General features: G+C 49.3%; 1 protein-coding gene across 4 annotated transcripts in view; it reads right to left on the reverse strand.

Annotated features, from left to right (window-relative positions):
• Window positions 1–18620, reverse strand: part of ANKS3 (ankyrin repeat and sterile alpha motif domain containing 3) — a 590125-nt gene that overhangs the window by 421482 nt on the left and 150023 nt on the right. For all 4 annotated transcript variants that reach the window (XM_069646876.1, XM_069646875.1, XM_069646877.1 and 1 more), the window contains one exon: window positions 12782–12863. In XM_069646876.1, coding sequence (XP_069502977.1) covers window positions 12782–12863 — 82 coding nt within the window. The remainder of the gene's footprint in view (window positions 1–12781; window positions 12864–18620) is intronic.

Here is an 18620-nt window from a genome sequence, read left to right on the forward strand (position 1 = left end):
AGCTCTATATATCCAAAACAGTTTACTTGTAGTTAAACCAATATTTGAAGGCAGTAAACCTAACACAGCAACAAGTGAATCTCTGGGTATAGAGAGATCCAGAACCAACTCCATCCTCTGAAAAACACCATCCCAGAATAATTGTATTTTACCACATAATCACAACATGTGGAGTGTAGTGCCCACCTCCCTATTACAGTTCCAACAACAGTCCACATTACTCAATTTACTCATTCCATCTTCCATGGGGACCAATATAAAGAATGATTAATTCTTTGTTGTGTATATCTCAAATCTAGATCCACTTTGTATTTATCTGGACCTGCACATATGTGGGTCCATTCAAAATCCAACAATGTGCAACCTAAAACCGAATCCTAATTCCCTCTACCACACTGCGATGGTAACTTAGATGTAGAGGGTGTAATCAATTTATACAGAGTAGATGCCGACAATGGCACAGTCTTTGAGAAAAAAGGTTGTAGGCAAGGCATGCATTGTAGCATTCAACGGCGAGAAAAGTGCAACAAAAAGGTCCCGCAGAACATTATATCAACAAACTTCAGATGCTTTCAGCTTATACTTAAAGCACAGAAACTCAAGATCAATCATATTCTGACCATCATAAACCTGTCCAATCTTCCATATACCAGCTCTCTGCCACGAGATCCATGACAAGACATGGTTATTCTGTTTCACAGCCTTGTTTTTCCATAAACTTGAATCTGCACACAATAAGTATTTCTCTTCAAGAATCTCATTACTTTTACGCCATTCCTTCACAAAGTGCTTTACAAAAGGCGGAGTGGTACCAACAGACAGTCTTTTATCCATGAACAGAAGAACATCCGGTGGGACGGGAGAAACTGATTCCTCCCATTTTAATCCAACCTGCACAAGTACTGCGATCACACATCAACCAATGGTGCAACGCGCGCAGCGTAAATGCAGAGTGATACCGCTTTATGTCGGGAAAACCAAAGCCGGCAAGCTTCACTGACTTATAAAGAACATCTTTCGGAACTCTCGCTCTACTTCCTTCCCCCCACACAAACTTATCCAAGGATTTATTGATGCTACCTTATACATTTTTTGAAAGCGGCAGAGGGAGCATGCTAAAAACATAAAAATGTCGGAAGGGACATCTTAACTATGTTAACCTTCCCCCATAAGGTTAGTTTTAACTCCTCCAATCTACAGCAAAGACGGTCTACCTCTGCAACTTTCAAATGGATACTGTATGCAAGCATGGACTCCACATGCCTATTTATATGAATACCCAAATATTTAAGACCCGAACCAGCCCACATCTCCCGATCCACCTCCAACAACCCCCTATGACACGATGTTGAAATCGGATAAATCAAAGTCTTTGCTACATTAACTTTATAATTATAGAATTCGCCAAATTCATGCAGAGTTGCTAGAAGCTCCGGATATGAACGCACTGGGTTCGAGATTAGGACTAAGAGGTCATCTGCATACAAGAGTACTTTGTACATATATTCCCCAAACGGAATACCCATTATATTAGGATGATGCCTAAGCATAATGGCAAGCGGTTCAATGAATAAGTCAAACAATAGCGGAGATCGGGGACAACCTTGCCTAGTTCCATTTAAAATATGAAAGCACTCTGACCAACTGCCATTAACAATTACGGCAGCTTTTGCATCTCCATATAAGGCTCCAAAAAGTCTAAGAAAAACGGGCCCACAATTGATCTTAAGCAAAGCCTGACGCAAAAAAATCCAACTCACTCTGTCAAATGCTTTCTCAGCATCTATACTTACTGCTGCATATGCATTTGCAGAACTTCTCTTTAGATAGATTACATCAAGCAACTCTCGCAAAATTTTCACAACTATTCCTACCACTTACAAAACCACTTTGATTTTTGTGAACTAACTTTGGAAGCAGGCCATTTAATCTTCTGGCAAATATTTTCGCCAGAATCTTCATGTCCACATTTAAACGCGAGATGGGTCGATTATTTCCACAATGTGAAGGATTATTACCTTATTTGGGAATAACCGTTATTAATGCGGTCTTCATTGAATCAGTAACCTCCTCATTCAAAATGCCTGTAAAAAGTTTTACAAGAAAAGGGGACAGAATCCGACTAAAGGTCTTGTAGAACTCTATTGGAAGTGCATCCAGGGCAGGGCATTTACCTCTGGCCAACGTTTCAATTGATCTCTCAATCTCCCCTACCGTTATTGTTGCATAATCTCTCCTGCTTATGTAGGCTCAGCATTTCTAATCCACTAAGAAAAGTATTAATTTCCACCTCAAAAATTGTCTCATTACCTCTGTATAAAGAGGCGTAATATTATCTGAATTCTTCACAAATTTCTAGATTCTTCCTCTTCACCATCCCCTTTTCATCCACAATAAAGAGCACTTGTCTATCGTTTTCTTTCTGTTGTATACGACTCCCTAATAATGCCCCCAATCGTTCACCTCTTTCCCAAAAAGCCTGCCTCGAGCAAAACAAATGCATTTCTGCCTTCTGATGAAGCTCACAATCTAAGGCTTGCTTCACATGGGCCAAGGCCAACATATTTTCCGCAGTCGGATAGTCACAGTATCGCAATTCACATGCCTTATACACATCCTCCAGACCAACCATAACCTTCTCTCGCTGACGTTTTCGATACGACGCAAAACCTATTATTTTACCCCGCAATGTTGCCTTCAGCGCATCCCAAACTGTCGATAAACTGCTCACCGAGTGCAAGTTTTCCTCCAGAAACAGTGATATTTCTGTTTATATGTATCTGACAAATTCAGTGTCCAAAAGTAACTGTACATTCAAACGCCACTGCCTCTTGGACGGTGAACCACAAGCAGCTTCGTCTAAAGTCGACCAGTCATGCCTCTGCAGCACACAAGTGCGTGCAGATACTGACAGGCAGGCGCTGTGTGTAAGTCTGGAAGCCTTTTTGTGTGTCTGTGGGGGATTTGAGGGGGAATGTTTTTGGTAGGCATGGGAGCGGGCTGGTGGAGCAAATGGGAGTTGGGGGGGTAAACGCCCCCCTTCTATTTAAATGTAATCCTGCTAGCCCATGAGAGGGTGAGGTATCAACTGGCAGTAAAGTTCAGAGGGTGAAACCCCCCTACAATGTCAATGTTAGGAAAGTTTCTATGGGACCCCAATCTTTGTTTTTGTTTTGATCCTGTGCCAACTTCAACTTCCCTTCAGACTTTCAGTACTCAGAAATTATGTTTTTCCTTTTGTCTTTTTGGTAATTTTTTAACAGTGCACACAGCATCTTACAATGCAGTGCAGCAGGGATACTTTTGTATCACCCTAGTCTTTTACATTTGAGATTTTTGATTACTTTTATATGTGCCTACCGACAACTTATGGCAGCAATTACCTTTTTACAATGTTCACGCTATTTCTAGTGTTCAATCGTGTTGACGGCGTATGGCTACTAAAACGTGGCTAGCTGCCTAAAATGGCTGTGACACAGATTTTCGTTTGTACATTTTGTTTGGCCTTATACCTGCCTTCTCATGTCAAGAAATTACATATAAGGTCATGCACATGCCCAGGAAAGGTGCTGCTTTAGTGGGCTAGAGGTGCTGTGGTGTGTGTTTGGCCCAGGAAGGGGGTGGACTGTCTGGTCCCAATCCACATCCATGATGTCTGGCACGAGTGAAACCCAGTGGTCCCAGATTGGACCGCTGCTAGTTGTTTAAATGGTGCAGATCCTTACCATTGGTGGGGTTGGACTTGCTTCCAGGCTGGGATTCAGATAAAAAGAGGACTGCAGCCATTTCTTCAGATCAGCTTCGGCGTCAAGTTTCCTATATAGAAGAGCAGCTGAAGATCTGTGGACAACTCCAAAAGAGCCCCATCATCCCCTTCCTGCGTTTGGCCCTATGAAGCCCTGTTGGGCTATCTCATCTGTGAAAGAAGCGTGCTGTGCTTCAACCCTTGAACTGGTGGGACCAACCAGTATCAATGCGTTCGAGGATCCAGCCGTCCTGAGTGTCCCTGAACCGCCCGGTGGACTGACCAGCTCTAGCATGGGCTAACTCGGTAGAATCGTTGCTGTCACGTTTGTTGCACCGCAAGCTGGCGACCACCGAAGTTTCGGCAAGTTGCCTGCCTGCCGACTGAGTTTCAGCCTCCCAGCTTCAAGGGATCCTGCTTTAAATGGTGGTCTTAAACCACGACTGGAAGGACGCCTGCTGTTGCCTGTGCGATCTCTGGAACTCTCCTTCCCCAGTTTCGTGAAGTGTCTCGAGAAGTCTGTATTGGGGTCTTCTGCATTTCTTCTTCTCCAAGGGTTGATCTCCGCTCCTGGAAAAGACCAGAAGAATCCTGGCGATTACAGCTCCTTGACACCTCTCACTGGAACAAACTGTGGGAAATCCTACCTCCAACGACTGCCACTGGACCCACCTAATCATCTGGGAAAATGAGAAGTAATTGCAATGCATTCACCTCCCCCTGTTCTCCTTAGACTAAACCTAAGAATAAACTTTGGTTATTGCATTCCATTGCTTTTTTGATCATCGCATCTCAAAGCCAAGTATCCGAAAGACAGGAATAGAATTGTACCTACCTGTAACTTTGTTTTATATCTTCTGGACCATTTCAGCAACACAAGTACTCTTCCTACATCAGCCCCTCGTCCTAGAAGAAGCTTTGTGACTTTTGGGCACAAGGCCACATTCATCATAGGGATTGGATTTATAAAGGGAGTATAATTCTTGTGACTTGGTTTCATCTATTGCACCAATGTTTACCGCCTTGTTGTTGAATGCATTTCTAATAACTTAAAGGTGACTGTATATAGGTTTATAACAGTGTTGTGGGATATTAGCACCTGCTTATTTAATTTCTTAGTGTGTGTTTTGGGCCTATAAATAAGAGTATTTTTGTTCTTACCTGTCTGAATGTCTTAACTGAATCCTTTTGTGCTTCACTGTGGTCTCCTGACCAGATGTGGTCTCTGCTGAAAACAGCCTTTACTGCTCTTCATGCTTACCTTAATTGGGTTCTGGCTAGCCACTCCGAGGTAACCAGTTCACTATAACTAGGGTGGCCTCCTAAAATTTGTACACAGGGCCAGATTCCAGAAATCCATCTTACCACCTGCCAAAGTCATTTGTGTCAGCAAATTCACGTTTTGAGGGGGCATTTTAAAGGTGTTAAAATCCTTGTGTTTAATGCTCTTCATAGTGGGGGTGAGCTGGGGGGGCAATTTTAGGACATTGACGCATGAGGGATCAAGGTTTCATTTCAGAAAGATTTTTGAGGTTTTTGCAAGGACTCGATTCCTGTCCTAACTTGGAGCCAAAGTAGAGCCTTTTTGCTTTACTTCCCTTGCTTATCTTATCTGTTTTGGTGGCACTGGTCAGTCCCTTAAGCTACCAAGTACATGGGGGACTGCCTCCCTTAATAGCCGTGCCACAAATGTTTTGCCCTGTCCCTTGACCATCCTGTCCTTTGACATTTTTCCTGCCTCCTTAGGTCGAATTTCGGTGTAAACACCTGGGTGGATGTGGGGGCAGGCAGGGTCGGGGGGAGGGGGTGTGAGACTCAATCGACATTTGAGTGATGGGTCTGCTGCAGAGCAGATGGAGGTTGGAGGAGGCTATAGGCTGTCCATAGCTGGAATGCTGGTGCCAGTTTGAGTGTTGCATATCCTTACCATTGGTTTGTTAGGAGACACCCTGGCTCAAATTTGCAATATAAAGAGGAGTCCTGCAGCCGTTCTTCAGATTGTTTGGAGTCCAGGCCCCTACGGAAAGTTGCAGCCCATTGAAGACCAAAGGCTGACCATTGAAGACATCCTTCATTTCCTCCATCCAAGTCCCGGTGAAGCAGTCTCTTTGGGCCGATCATCTGAAGATCCTTGACGGTGCTATGACCCTTGAGCTGATGGGACCAACTGCACCAATATCCTGCCCATTGGAGCATTTGAAACGGTCTCAGAATTATGATGCGGACTGATCAGCTCCCTCCAATGCATTGGTCCTAATTCAGATTTTCAACCGGGCACTTCACTAGTCACCAGCTTGTGCTCCAAGAACCGTGTCCCTTGCAGCTGCTCTACACCCATCACGAAGAGGGGCATTTGTGGAGCAGTTTCGCCACTTGAGTAGCCGGTTGTCACATGATCACACTTCTCTGCTGCCTGCTCCCATCGTGTCCTGGAGTCTCCAGTCTTCGTGGGACCTGTGGTCTGTATCTCAGGGTGCGTAGGTCGACCAGCTGGAACGCATCAGAAACCATCTCATCTGAGCACGGATTTGCACACTACCCAGGGCCAAACCCGAAAACGATAACTGAACCTTATTTATGTTTATATGTTTAGTGTTTATCACTGCAATAAATCACTGCACCCTCAGCAACAGAGCCAACTAACAAAGTGGGCACAGCGAATCGAGGAACGCTGGTGGTAGTTTCTAATAGAATCTGAGTAAGTGGGCGAGCTTGCATAACTGTTTCCCCCTACCCCCGCCTTGGGATTGTACAGGCGCAAACTCCTCAACCTACCTCTCCATTGCCTGGTCATGTTCAGTGGAGTTCTGGCCAAGGATCCCCCCCTGCCCAGGGGTTTACCCTACAGGGATGGGATTGGGAAACACGGACCAGAATCTTTCACAATTCGCTTTCTGGAATGCATTACCTACCTATTTGCTTTGCTAATACTTGTTCTGAACTCTACATACTTCCTAACTCTCTGAAAAAGGTAACTTCCTGTGAATCTTAGTGGCACTAGGCCTACTCTCCTTAGCTGGGGAAGGACTTAGTGTTAGGGGCCTCATTTTATACCGCAGGGTAATTGGTTTCCACTGCTTCTACAGTGTTTTACATGGCTTACTTGTCTTACAGTTGCTTTTGCATCGATTTAATGTTTTTCACTTGCTTTACCAGTTACAGGTTTCATATCTCAATGGCTTTGATCTAAAAAAATGAAGTGCAGGCGATCTCTAGTGAGATCTAATGTGAATGTATATAGTATTGATTTAGTACTATTAGCACCTGGGGTGGGGGGAGCAGCCAATCAGGTTCCTTGGATCATGGGCTGAAACTGCTAATCTCAGCTTGCGTTCCATGGAACCAGATGGCTGCTTCCACCACCCCCCCTTCCTTCCCTTTTGAAAGTAACCCCAACCCCCTGCCCCCTCCTACCTGATTGTGACGGAAGCGATGGCCGCCGCAGCTTCGCCCAGTCTCCCCTTTGCCGGCCGCCATGGAAATCGAAGAGTGGCTCAGTGTGGAGCTCGGCCTTCGAGCTCCGTGGCAGCCATCTTAGTATTTTGTTTCAATGAACAGGCGTCCTGTTCATTCAAACAAAATACAATGCCCCTAGCACCCCGGGTTACTGGAATGGCAGCCCGGGGTGCTAATAGCCTCTATGCAGGCCAGATCGGGTGTTCTCGGGCCCCAGAAATATAACACCCAATCCAGCTCACGGGAAAAAGTGTTAACACTACACCAATTACCTGTGATTGTTATTGCTTAGAGCGTGTGGGGGGCCTAATAAGTCATGTATTTTTTTTAACTGTAATTTGATTTGAGTGCTCAGTGTGTGTCCAATTGCACCACTATAGAACATCCCTATCTCCAAAGGTCTAAGCCTTACTGCTCAGCTACACTACCTTCAATGAGGTTGGATAGACTTAGTGTCTTTTCCCTGTTCACTATGATAGTATGGCCTCTCAGAACTCTCCCTCATGGATGAGTCTGAAAATCCATCTCAACAGTTACCTGCACACAGAAGTTTGTGATATTGTGAGAGGAATGCTCCCATTGATGCCCCTTTTTCAGTTCGGAAAAAATAAAGTTTAAAATCTGAGCCACTAATACATGGCAGACAACGTAAAGCATATGAATTTAGTAGATTCATGCGCCTCGGAAATATATACACCCTAGGTTGGGAGCAAATAGGTGGCCATCTTGATTGCCATCTACTTAAAATATCGGGGGCTACAAAAAAATATATGTAACGAGTTACTTACCTGTAACAGATGTTATCCAGCATGGGTCTGGCATGGATTCACATGCTCATGAATATTCCCCGTCGTCAGGCTGGGAATCCTTGGTAAAGAAAAAAATAGGTTTGTTTAATTTCTGAACTGTCTTTCTCCTTTCAACCAATCACGGGTCTCTGGGGTCATACTGCCCCCAGCCAATGACTGCCCTCTACCCAAGCCCCTCCTCTGGCAGCCATCTTCAGATTTCGTAGCACGTAAAGTGGCAGTAGGACCAAGAGAAGAGCCGCAGAGGGGTAGGTGGGAGGTTTCGTATGTGAATCCATGCCAGACCCATGCTGGAGAACAGTTGCAGCTAAGTAACTTGTTGCTTCTCCAGCATGGGGTCTGGCATTGATTCACATGCTCATGAACAAAGAATACATAGCAGTACACACATGCACAACCACGGGAGGTGGCAAGGCTCAACATAAGCATCTCTTACCTCCTCACCAGGCTCACCATCAAGCAACAGGTTGTGCAGCACTGCCTGGCCAACTCTTGACTCCTCTCTGGAATCCCTGTCGACGCAGTAGAATTTTGTGAAGGTGTGCGTCGACCTCCACATAGCAGCCCTGCAGATGTCCAGCAGGGGCACACCACACAGGGACGCCGTAGTTGTAGCGATCGCTCTGGTGAAATGGGCTCAGACGGCCCGGCAACGGTCGGTTCGCCAACCGGTGACAATGGGTGATGCAGCCGGAGAGCCACTCGGAAATGGAAGCCTTCCCATAGTTCACAGGGCCAAAGTTGTGCGGTCCACATAGAATGTTAGCGCTCTGGCCACATCCAGCGAGTGCAAAGTCCTTTCAGCCGGCAACAAAAGCGACGGAAAAAACAAAGGTAACACCAAGGGCTCGTTGATATGAAAGTCTGACGGCACCTTGGGCATGAAGGACGGGTGCGTCCTCTGCACCACCCTTGCGTCGTGAAAAGTCAAGTAAGGTGGCATACAGGACAGGGCCTGAATCTCACCCACTCGTCGTGCAGAGGTGATAGCCATGAGGAATGTGGTCTTCCACGACAAAAACTTCAGCGGCACTGTACGCATAAGTTCAAAGGAAGGACCCATGAGCCTAGTCAGCACCAGATTAAGCTCCCACGTCGGGGCAGGAGCCTTCACTGGCAGGAATAAACGGGACAGTCCTTTGATGAACTCCTTAACTAGACTGTTAGACCATAACGACGAACGTCCCGGAGATCTGGTGTAGCGGGAGATAGCCGCCAGATGAACTTTGATGGCGGCATGGGCCGGTCCTGCTTTGGCCAACGACAGCAAATAAGCAGTACCTGCGAAGCCGTGACTCGAAGAGGGTCGATCTTCTGTGCACGGCATCAAACAGTGAACCTCTTAGATTTATGTCCATACCATTTTAGAGTAGATGATGCTCTGGCCTCAGCAAGCACCTTCTTGCAGTCCACTGAGAGATCGTAGCCCCCGAACTCTAACGCTGCAGATGCCAGGCCTTCAGGTTCAGCGATCCTGGGTTGTGGTGCAGAATTGTGCCTCCTTCCCTGGCGAGAAGATCTGCGACCATTGGAAGCTTGACCAGAGGGGACGGTGACATGATGAGAAGGTCCGGGTACCATATCTGCCTCGGCCATGCCGGTGAGACGAGGATCATCCTGCACCGAGACCGTTTGAGTTGATTGAGGAGACGAAGAAGCAACGGCAGCGGAGGGAACGCATACAGAAACAGGCCGTCCCAGGGGAATGAGAATGCGTCCCCCATGCTCCCCGGCTGGGGAAACGTGCTGGCGAACTTCTGGCACTTGGCGTTCTTCACTGTCGCAAACAGATCGATCTGGGGATTGGCCCATCTGCTGAACAGGTGATTCACTTGGTCCTGCCGAAGTTCCCACTCGTGGCAAGAGCGCAGCGCCCTGCTGAGAGAGAGTCGGCGACTGTGTTCTTCACTCCTGCCAGATGAGGAACATCACCTGGGCTACGGCCCAGTGCCATAGGTCCTGCGCCTCATGGGAGAGCGCTGAGGATCTGGTGCACCCCTGCTTCCTGATGTAAAACATTGTGGTGGTAGTGTATGTGAAGATCTGCACCACCTTGCCCTTTAGGGACGGAAGGAAAGACTGAGCGACCAAAACACTGCCCGTAGCTCCAACACGATGTGCAACGTCTTCTGCTCCGTTAGCCAAAGGCCTCTTGCGTGAAGACTTCCGGTGTGAGCTCCCCATCCTTCCAGGGAGGCGTCCGTCGTGACCGTCTCCTGGTGAGGTGGGGTCCGGAAATCCACGCCTCTGGACAGATGTACGTGCACTCCCCACCACAGTATCGCTCGACGGAAACTCTCGCCAAGTGAGATCTCGTCCTTGAAGCTTCCCGACACTTGTATCCAACGGGCATCGAGGAACTCCTGTAATGACGCATCCGTAGCCTGCACAGCCGAATGATGTATATGCATGATGACATCATGCCGATCAGAGACTTGATGCACCTCACCCTTGCGATCTTCAGGGCCAACAGCAGATGTACCTTGCCCAAGATGGCCGCTATCCTCTCCTCCGACAGAGACGCCAGGCACAACACCGTGTTGAGTCGGGACACCAGAAACCGTGCGTCTGCAATGGAGTCAAGCAGGACTGCATAGTTCACCGAGAACCACAGATCCGTCAGAAGGCGGACAGTCCTTGCTGTGTGGTCGATGGCGATGTCCTTTGAGCTGGCCCGAATGAGCCAGTTGGGTAGACGTGGATTCCTTGTAGAGGCAGCTGCGTCGAATTCGAAGCGAAGGGCCTTGAATTGGTAATGCTGCCCTTGAGAATCGGAAGGGGAATTAAGCAGCCTCCAAGTCCAGCGACGATAGACAGTCCCCTTCTTCCAGCTGTCCAAGCATGTGCTGAAGAGTCACCATCTGGAACCTTTGGAACTTGATGTATTTGTTTAGACCCTGTTCTCCTGGGCAGACGAGTGGGAGGGTTGACGGTAAGACGAGGCACCTCCATTGAAACCTTTGGAGGATACCTGGGATTTGCCACCTAAGGTCCGAAAGGACGGCTGTCGCTGCTGAAGCCCAAGGCACGAGCCATCTGTGTCTGTCTTGATGGCCTGAAGATACTCATCTACGGCCTTCCCGAACAAATTGTCCCCGCCGAAGGGCATGTCCAACACCCTCGACTGAACGTCCTAAGCCAGCCCCGTTGACGAAGGCAAACACTGTTGCCCATTTGGCGGAACCCTGTGTCGGCGATGTCCGTGGCCACCGTGATGGCGTGGTCAGATGCCACCTCGCCTTCCTGTAGAATCTCCAAAGATTCTGACTTCTTGTCGTCGGTAAGAAAGTTCAGGAGGGGAGGGGAGCGATCTTAAACCACAGCTCCCAGTCGTATCCTGCTCTTGACGCACCTCTCCTGGATGGTCTGGAGGCAGATAAGCTCCTCCTCTGAGGAGATATCCGTGCCGTGGAGGACTACTGGGCCTCCCCCCGTCCCCCTTCCCTTTGACCGGAGGGGAGGGGACGGTTTCGATGAAATGACTGGCATCATCTTCTGCGGTGTCTTTTCTATGGGCTGAAAAGAGGACTCCCTCCTGGCAGGCAGGGGTACTCTCGCTTCGGGGCCGCGTCCTGCAGGTCCGCCACGGCGGCCTTTGCGAGTGATGCCACCACCCCTTCGATGGAAGGCTGGGCTTTCGTCAGATGTAACTGGGCCTTCACGGTCTTGGTTGAACCCGAGGCCTTCTCCTTAGGGGTAGGGTCAGCACGCCACTCCCCCTTGGCCTTCGCCTCGAGTTTGCCCTGATGGTCCAACTTCCTTTTTGACGAAGATCCCAAGCATTGGCTGGTGATCCAAGCCACTGGAGACACTGTACTTGCCCTGGGCGCTGAGGATCCCATCACAACGGCGCTCCCGGTGACAGTGGACTCGCGGTGCTTGGCCTTTTGTTGGGCCCACTTGGGAGGAGCACCCTCAAACGTCTTAGAAGACCGCTCAGTTTTCTTAGTAGCAGGGGAGGCATGCTGCTGCGATCCACCCGGACCAGGGGCCTTGGCCTGCAGCTACTCATTGAGCCGCCTATGGCGATCCTTCAGCATGCAGGATAACATTTCCTGACAAAAAGCACAGTCCTCCTCCACGTGCATTGGGTCCGGGTACAGGCAGTAGAGGCACTTGGAATGCTTGTCGTCCGAGAAGACATTCCACAAGCCACAGTCAGACAAATCTTGAAAAGAGGAGCTGAATCCTTCTTCGACATGTCCACGCAGCGTAAGCCTTGAAGTAACTTCTGGAATCCTCCATGAAGAAACTCAACGAAATTGGCCCTTGAGGGGTGCTGAAAAATCTGAAAAACTGGTCCCCGTTAATCGGAAGATAGATCGATGGAGCGCGAAGCTCTATTGACCGAAAAAAAAAAGAATAAACTCTTTCAAAAAGTGCAAAACAAAGTAAAAGCTCGAGAGCGAAGCACGAGGACTCCCAACACTTGAATGTGCAGCAAAAATCTGAAGATGGCTGCCAGAGGAGGGGCTTAGGTAGAGGGCAGTCAGTGGCTGGGGGCAGTATTAGCCAGAGACCAGTGATTGGTTGTTAGGAGAAAGACCGTTCAGAAATGACAGATTTTTTCTTTACCGAGGATTCCCAGCCTGACGATGGGAAATATTTAGGAGCATGTGAATCCATGCCCGACCCCATACCGGAGAACTATATTTTCCTTGTGTGAGTGTGATACCATCCAGAAGGCAGGGAGATCATCAGTCAAATGGTTAATTGACAAGGTCTACAAACATGACAAAAAATGCGGGGCGAACATTGTGAAGGCACTTACATGATTAAGCAGGTGCTGGACAATGATTTCATGGCCAGAGGCAGACGCTTCCATTAGAGGTGTAAACCCATGGAGAGGTTCCCTGTGGAAAGAAAAGCAATAAATGAGGCATGACCACGTGTGAGGTGCCACAAAAGACTGCTTGGGCAATGAGCGATTAGGGGCAAGCTCCAAAACCCTGAAAAGCGAAATGACAATGGAAATCTTAGGTGGTTTTCCCAACTGTAAGGAACGCATACAGGGCAACAATGCAGTAGAAAATTGTTGAAGGATTTTCTCTGAACACCACTGTGAGGTTTAGGGAGAACAACTGTAGTATTGAGGAACAAGGCTTTCTCCAAGGAGATGATGGGACAAGAGTATGTCACAGACCACACGCAAAGTAAAATACTATACACAACGAGTATACCGAGAGAAATTTAACATATACTTGTAATCATCTTTCTGATGATTGGATCTGCTTAGATTCACATGCATTGCATAGGCCGACATCTAGTGGTTGGTGCAGAGTATTACAAAACTTGTTTTCGAAATTGAAAAAGGGCGCAAAACGGGGCACTTAATTCTTTATTTAAACCATGCACATTTTCAAGCACAACCAAGTAGCACTCCACCGTCCCACCATACTCCCAACGAGTGCAGGTGATTTACAAATTAACAAACTGAAACCCTCCCTCCCACCCCGCCACTCCCCTAACCCTCCTCCGGCAGAGTCACATGCTTCTTTGTCCATAGTCCAATTCGTGATTCGTGGTTACTTCCCCCCCACCCCCCACATCATCCACTCTGGTTTTGAAGGTCAGTGCTTTCCCCTCACTCGAGGTCTGGGGCGATCGTCCATTGTTGTCCTGTGCATGCCTCCGTCCCACCCAGTCTCCACCCTCTGACCGCTCCCGGGGCGGATCGGCCTCGTCTGCACATTGTTTTTGCTAAGGAAGGGGACCCCCTCCATTTCCCTAGCTGGGTGTAAGTCATGTAACGCCCATGTGAGGTTCGCCATCTCCTATTTCCCTTGCCTTGTGAGCCCACATTACTTCATTAGGCAGCTCCGGACATTTCCACCCGATTACCATGGATGCCCTGGCTGCCAGGAGCAGGAAGTGGGAATATGGGAGACGTGACCACCCTTTTCTCCTTCCTTGATACCAAACAGCACCAATAGTGGGTCCCTGGCCCTTTGTATTCCCTCCAGCGCCCTGATCCATCCTAAACATCCTTGCAAAAGTACTCCACCTTGAGGCATGTGCACCACATATGCCAGTTAATGGCCCTCTTGCCACATCCCCTCCAGCAGGTGTATTGCCATTTATACGGAAGCTGTCACGGTCCATACCCCCAAACATCAGGTACAGACCACCCTGCCCAAGGCGTTGGGTCCCATGGGGGCCTTGAAGGCCCCAAGGAATCTTGCTGGGGCTTCCTGGACTCGGTCCTGGCACCGTTGGCGCCAGGCTCATACTGCCATCACCAACATGGCACGTTTCAGACCCAGAGAGGCACGTGCGAACCAATATGAGGCAGGATGAAGTGATTATTTGCCGTGGGACTATTTGATTGGGTGTGGTTGCTGGAACTACTTTACCTGAGAACTACTTTCAGAAGACTATATAACCCACACCCTTCATACAGAACACGTTTCGCATTACGCTGCAGGAGTGCAGCGTAACGCTCACTGTGTCTGTAGCTCCAGGCCAGCCATCAGCCACGCCCGTCCAGTTGTCTCGAGTTACCTGCAAAGAAGAGTGAGAAAGAAGAGCAGAACAAGATACTTACCAGTCATCATCGCGGCCGCTCGGGAGTCCACGCTTCTTCAGAACTGAAAAGGAAAGAACATCAGATTAGCCTTGCAGACCACCCGCTTTTCATCGCAGTTCAGCGCCATACTAATACTTACCAGCGAACCATCGGAACGTCATCACTCGATCTCCGCTTCATCTTCCGATCGCCGCTCCAGGACTGCCGCATCTGTAAACAGAAAGACGACATAATGTTAGCAGAGCAGTGGGGAGGCCTCATTCTGACTTATAGTCCTGCACGAGGCAGCTCTCACCTGAAGGCAGCAATCCTCACAGGCTCACAATTATTCATCACGCAGCCTTTGTTCAGGAGACTCTGCAGCTCCAGAATATAAAAGCAGCAGGTTAGTTGTACAGAAAAACAGTATCGGGTGGAAAGACTTTTGCATAGCACTGGCGCAAATCTTACCTTGGGAAGCCAGCTACCAAGAACCTCGCTCCATCGTATGCACGAATAGGGAATCTGTAAAGAAAGGTACAGAGTGAACTTTTGCAACTTGAACTCTTAGCTATCCATATCTTTGGGATAAGACTTACCATAGAGTCACAGTTGTCTGGAACTTTCAATAGGATCAGTGAAGTAACTAGATCCTAGAACTACGACGCACCCCTGCGAACAGTGGCAGAATGGAGAGCCTGCTATTCGTAACTCAAAGGCGAGATATAGCGGGGCGGGGGTGCAAGAGGACGCCACGGGAGGCGGGAGTCGCCCTCCTCCACATGGTTGGATAACCTGTGATTTGCCTTTCTAGGCAAGCCTGCTTTCGCATCTGAGGGGAGGAGAACAAGTTACTTTCTTACCTGGTAACGTTCTTTCGATGGGATGGTCCGACGACGTATTCCATATCTATGACAGACTCCCAAAGCAGTACCAAGCAAGGAGGTGGGAAAGAATTTAGAATACAAATTTAGCATGCCCAATCAAATTGCGGAATATAGGACTGCCTTGCCAAACGCCAGATCTTGCCCTCTGATGGAATCGAGAGAATAGTGACGTACAAAAGTATGTACTGGAGCCCAGGTGGCTGCATCACAGATGTGACGAATAGGAACTCCCCTCTGCAGGGCAGTAGACGCAGCCACTCCTCTGGTAGAATGGGCCCGCAAGCCAGCCGGAGGGTCCTTACCCGCCAAGCGGTAACACTCGGAGATAGCTAAAATAATCCAACGAGACAAAGTCTGTTTCGTCACAGCTTGTCCCAAACGGTTTCCAGTGTAACCAATGAAAAGTTGATCGTCCACTCTGACCCGGGACATGCGCGAAATATAAAAGCTCAACGCTCTCCGAGGATCAAGCCTATGGAGCCTCTCCTCTTCCTTACCAGGATGTGGAGGATAGAACGCCGGAAGAACAACCTTCTAGCTCAAATGAAATTCGAAACCACCTTCGGAAGAAAAGAAGGACGAACTCCAAGGACAACCCTGTCCTTATGAAACACAGTGAAGGGTGGCTTAACTGAAAGTGCCTGTAACTCACTCACTCTGCGAGTGGAAGTAACTGCAACCAAAAACACAGTTTTCAGAGTCAACAGCCTCAAGGGGCAAGAATGTAAAGGCTCAAACGGAACACCCATAAGAAACTTAAGAACAAGGATCAAATCCCAACCTGGCACCAAATAAGGTGACTGAGGGTCATATTAGTGAGCCCTTTCAAAAACTGTGAAATTAAAAGGAATCTTAAAATAGGAACACTCTTCAGACGAGCGCTTAAATATGGACAGCGCCGCCAGGTAACCTTTAATGGTCTCCACTTGCAAGCCCCTGTGGGCCAAAGAAAGCAAAAAAGACAGAACCATGGGAATGTCACATTCAAAAGGATCCACATTCTGAACTCTGCACCAGTCGCAGAACTTTCTCCAACGGCAACGGTACAGAGACTTAGTTGCCGGCCGCCTGGCCGAGAGCAACACCTCCATCACGTCTTCAGGGAGGTCCCAATCCTTATACCTCAACTTTTCAGAAGCCAAGCGTGAAGATTGAGGGATATGACCTCTGGATGGAGAACGTGCCCCCCCCCCTTTCCGGGGAGCAGATCGTCTCGTAAGGGAAGACGACGTGGAGGGCAGATGGACAAGTCTAGAAGGTCCAGGTACCACGTCCTCCGGGCCCACGCCGGAGCAATGAGGATCATCCGGGAACCGAACCTCCGTAACCTCCGCAGCACTTGCGGGATGACGGTGACTGGAGGAAACGCGTACAGCAGTGGGAAAGACCACTCCACCACGAACGCATCTCCCAAGGCTCCTTTTGGAGGAAATTCCTGCGAGAAAAACCTTTTGCACTTCCGGCTGACACTGGAGGCGAAGAGATCCACTTGAGGGGTCCCCCAAAGGGCGAAGATCTCCAGGAGAATCTCCTGAGCCAACTCCCACTCGTGAGAGATCGTACTCTGCCTGCTCAGAGCATCCGCCGTCTCGTTGTCGTCTCCGGCCAGATGAACCGCCGAGATCAAAACTTCCTGCTGGATGGCCCAGAACTAGAGCTGCATCGCCTCCCTGCACAGCGGACGTGACCCTGCCCCCCCCCCACCCTTTTTGTTGAGGTAGTGCATGGCCACTGTGTTGTCTGTTGGAATCAGGACACTCTTTCCGCGCACAGTCGGCAGAAAAGCCTTCAGGACTAGCCTGACGGCCCTCAGCTCCAACAGATTGATATGGAGTCTGGACTCCGACGGAGACCAACGACCGCCGACTGAACTTGTTGGCATGAGCTCCCCATCACGTGAGGGATGCGTCCGTCACGATCGTCACCTCCGGCCAGGGCAGCCAAAATGGGGCCCCCTTCATCAGATTGCCCTCGACGGCCCACCACAGAAGGTCCCGAGCTACCGAAGACGGCACCTGAACAGGGTCCGACAGCCTGCCGGAGGACAGACCACTGGAGCCTGAGTGTCCACTGCAAAGATCTCATCTGCAGACGAGCCTCTGGCACCAGATGAATGCAGGATGCCATGAGGCCGAGCAGTCTCAAGAATTCGGACGCTGGGAGATTCTGGGCAAGCTGAAACTTGTGACACATTTGCTGAATGTGAAGAGCCCTCACCTGAGGAGGAAAACACTGCCCCAGGGACGTGTCGAGCACTGCTCCGATGTACTGGAGCCTCTGAGTTGGGGTCAAATGGGACTTCTTTAAATTGAGGGAGAAGCCCAGCCTGTGAAGGAAGTGGCAGGTGACGGACAGATGATCCAGTACTTGCTCGGGAGAGCTCCCCCTCATCAGCCAATAGTCCAGGTAGGGGTAGACGTGAATCCCCCCTTTCCTGAGATGCGGTGCCACCACCACTATGAGCTTGGTGAAAACCCTCGGGCGGAGGTCAATCCGAACGGCAGGACCCGAAACTGAAAGTGCGAGTCGCCAACCTCGAACCTCAGGTACTTTTTGTGCTTGGGATGGATCGGCACATGGAAGTAAGCATCCTTGAGGTCGAGAGACACCAGCCAGTCCTGAAGTTGAAGGGCCTGGAGGACTTGAGAAAGAGACACCATCTTGAACTTGTCCTTCCTGAGGAGTTTGTTCAAACCGCGCAAGTCCATCATGGGTCTCAATCCCCAGTCTTTCTTTGAAATCAAAAAATAAGGGGAATACCATCCCTTGTTCCTCTCGGCTACAGGCACCAGTTCTATGGCACCTTTCTCCAGCAGGGCTTGAATTTCCTGCGCAAGGAGCGGATCCGGACACTTCAAAGAGGTTCCCTGGTGGATTGTCGTGAGGCCTCTGCCGAAAAGGAAGACAGTAGCCGTGGGTTATGATCTCCAGGACCCACACAGCCGAAGTAATGGCTTGCCACTCTACAAGATGCTGCGCCAGCCTTCCCCCAACCGGCGAACCATGGGACCTGGCCTCATGACTGAGTGGTAGCGGCTGCGGCGTTGCCTGAGGGCAAAGAGGCAACTGCCCAAGCGGCCTTGGCACCTTGAGTACCTTTGTTTCCACCTCTGGCACTCTTACGATGGCCTCTTTGACTGCTAGCTCCCCTCGCTTTACTGAAGGACGAGTAATAGCGAAAGGAACCACCCCTCCATTGCTGTCCCCTAGGACGAAAA

This window comes from Ambystoma mexicanum, chromosome 2q, assembly GCF_040938575.1.
Source record: "Ambystoma mexicanum isolate Mex_15411 chromosome 2q, UKY_AmexF1_1, whole genome shotgun sequence".
Lineage (NCBI taxonomy): Eukaryota > Metazoa > Chordata > Amphibia > Caudata > Ambystomatidae > Ambystoma > Ambystoma mexicanum.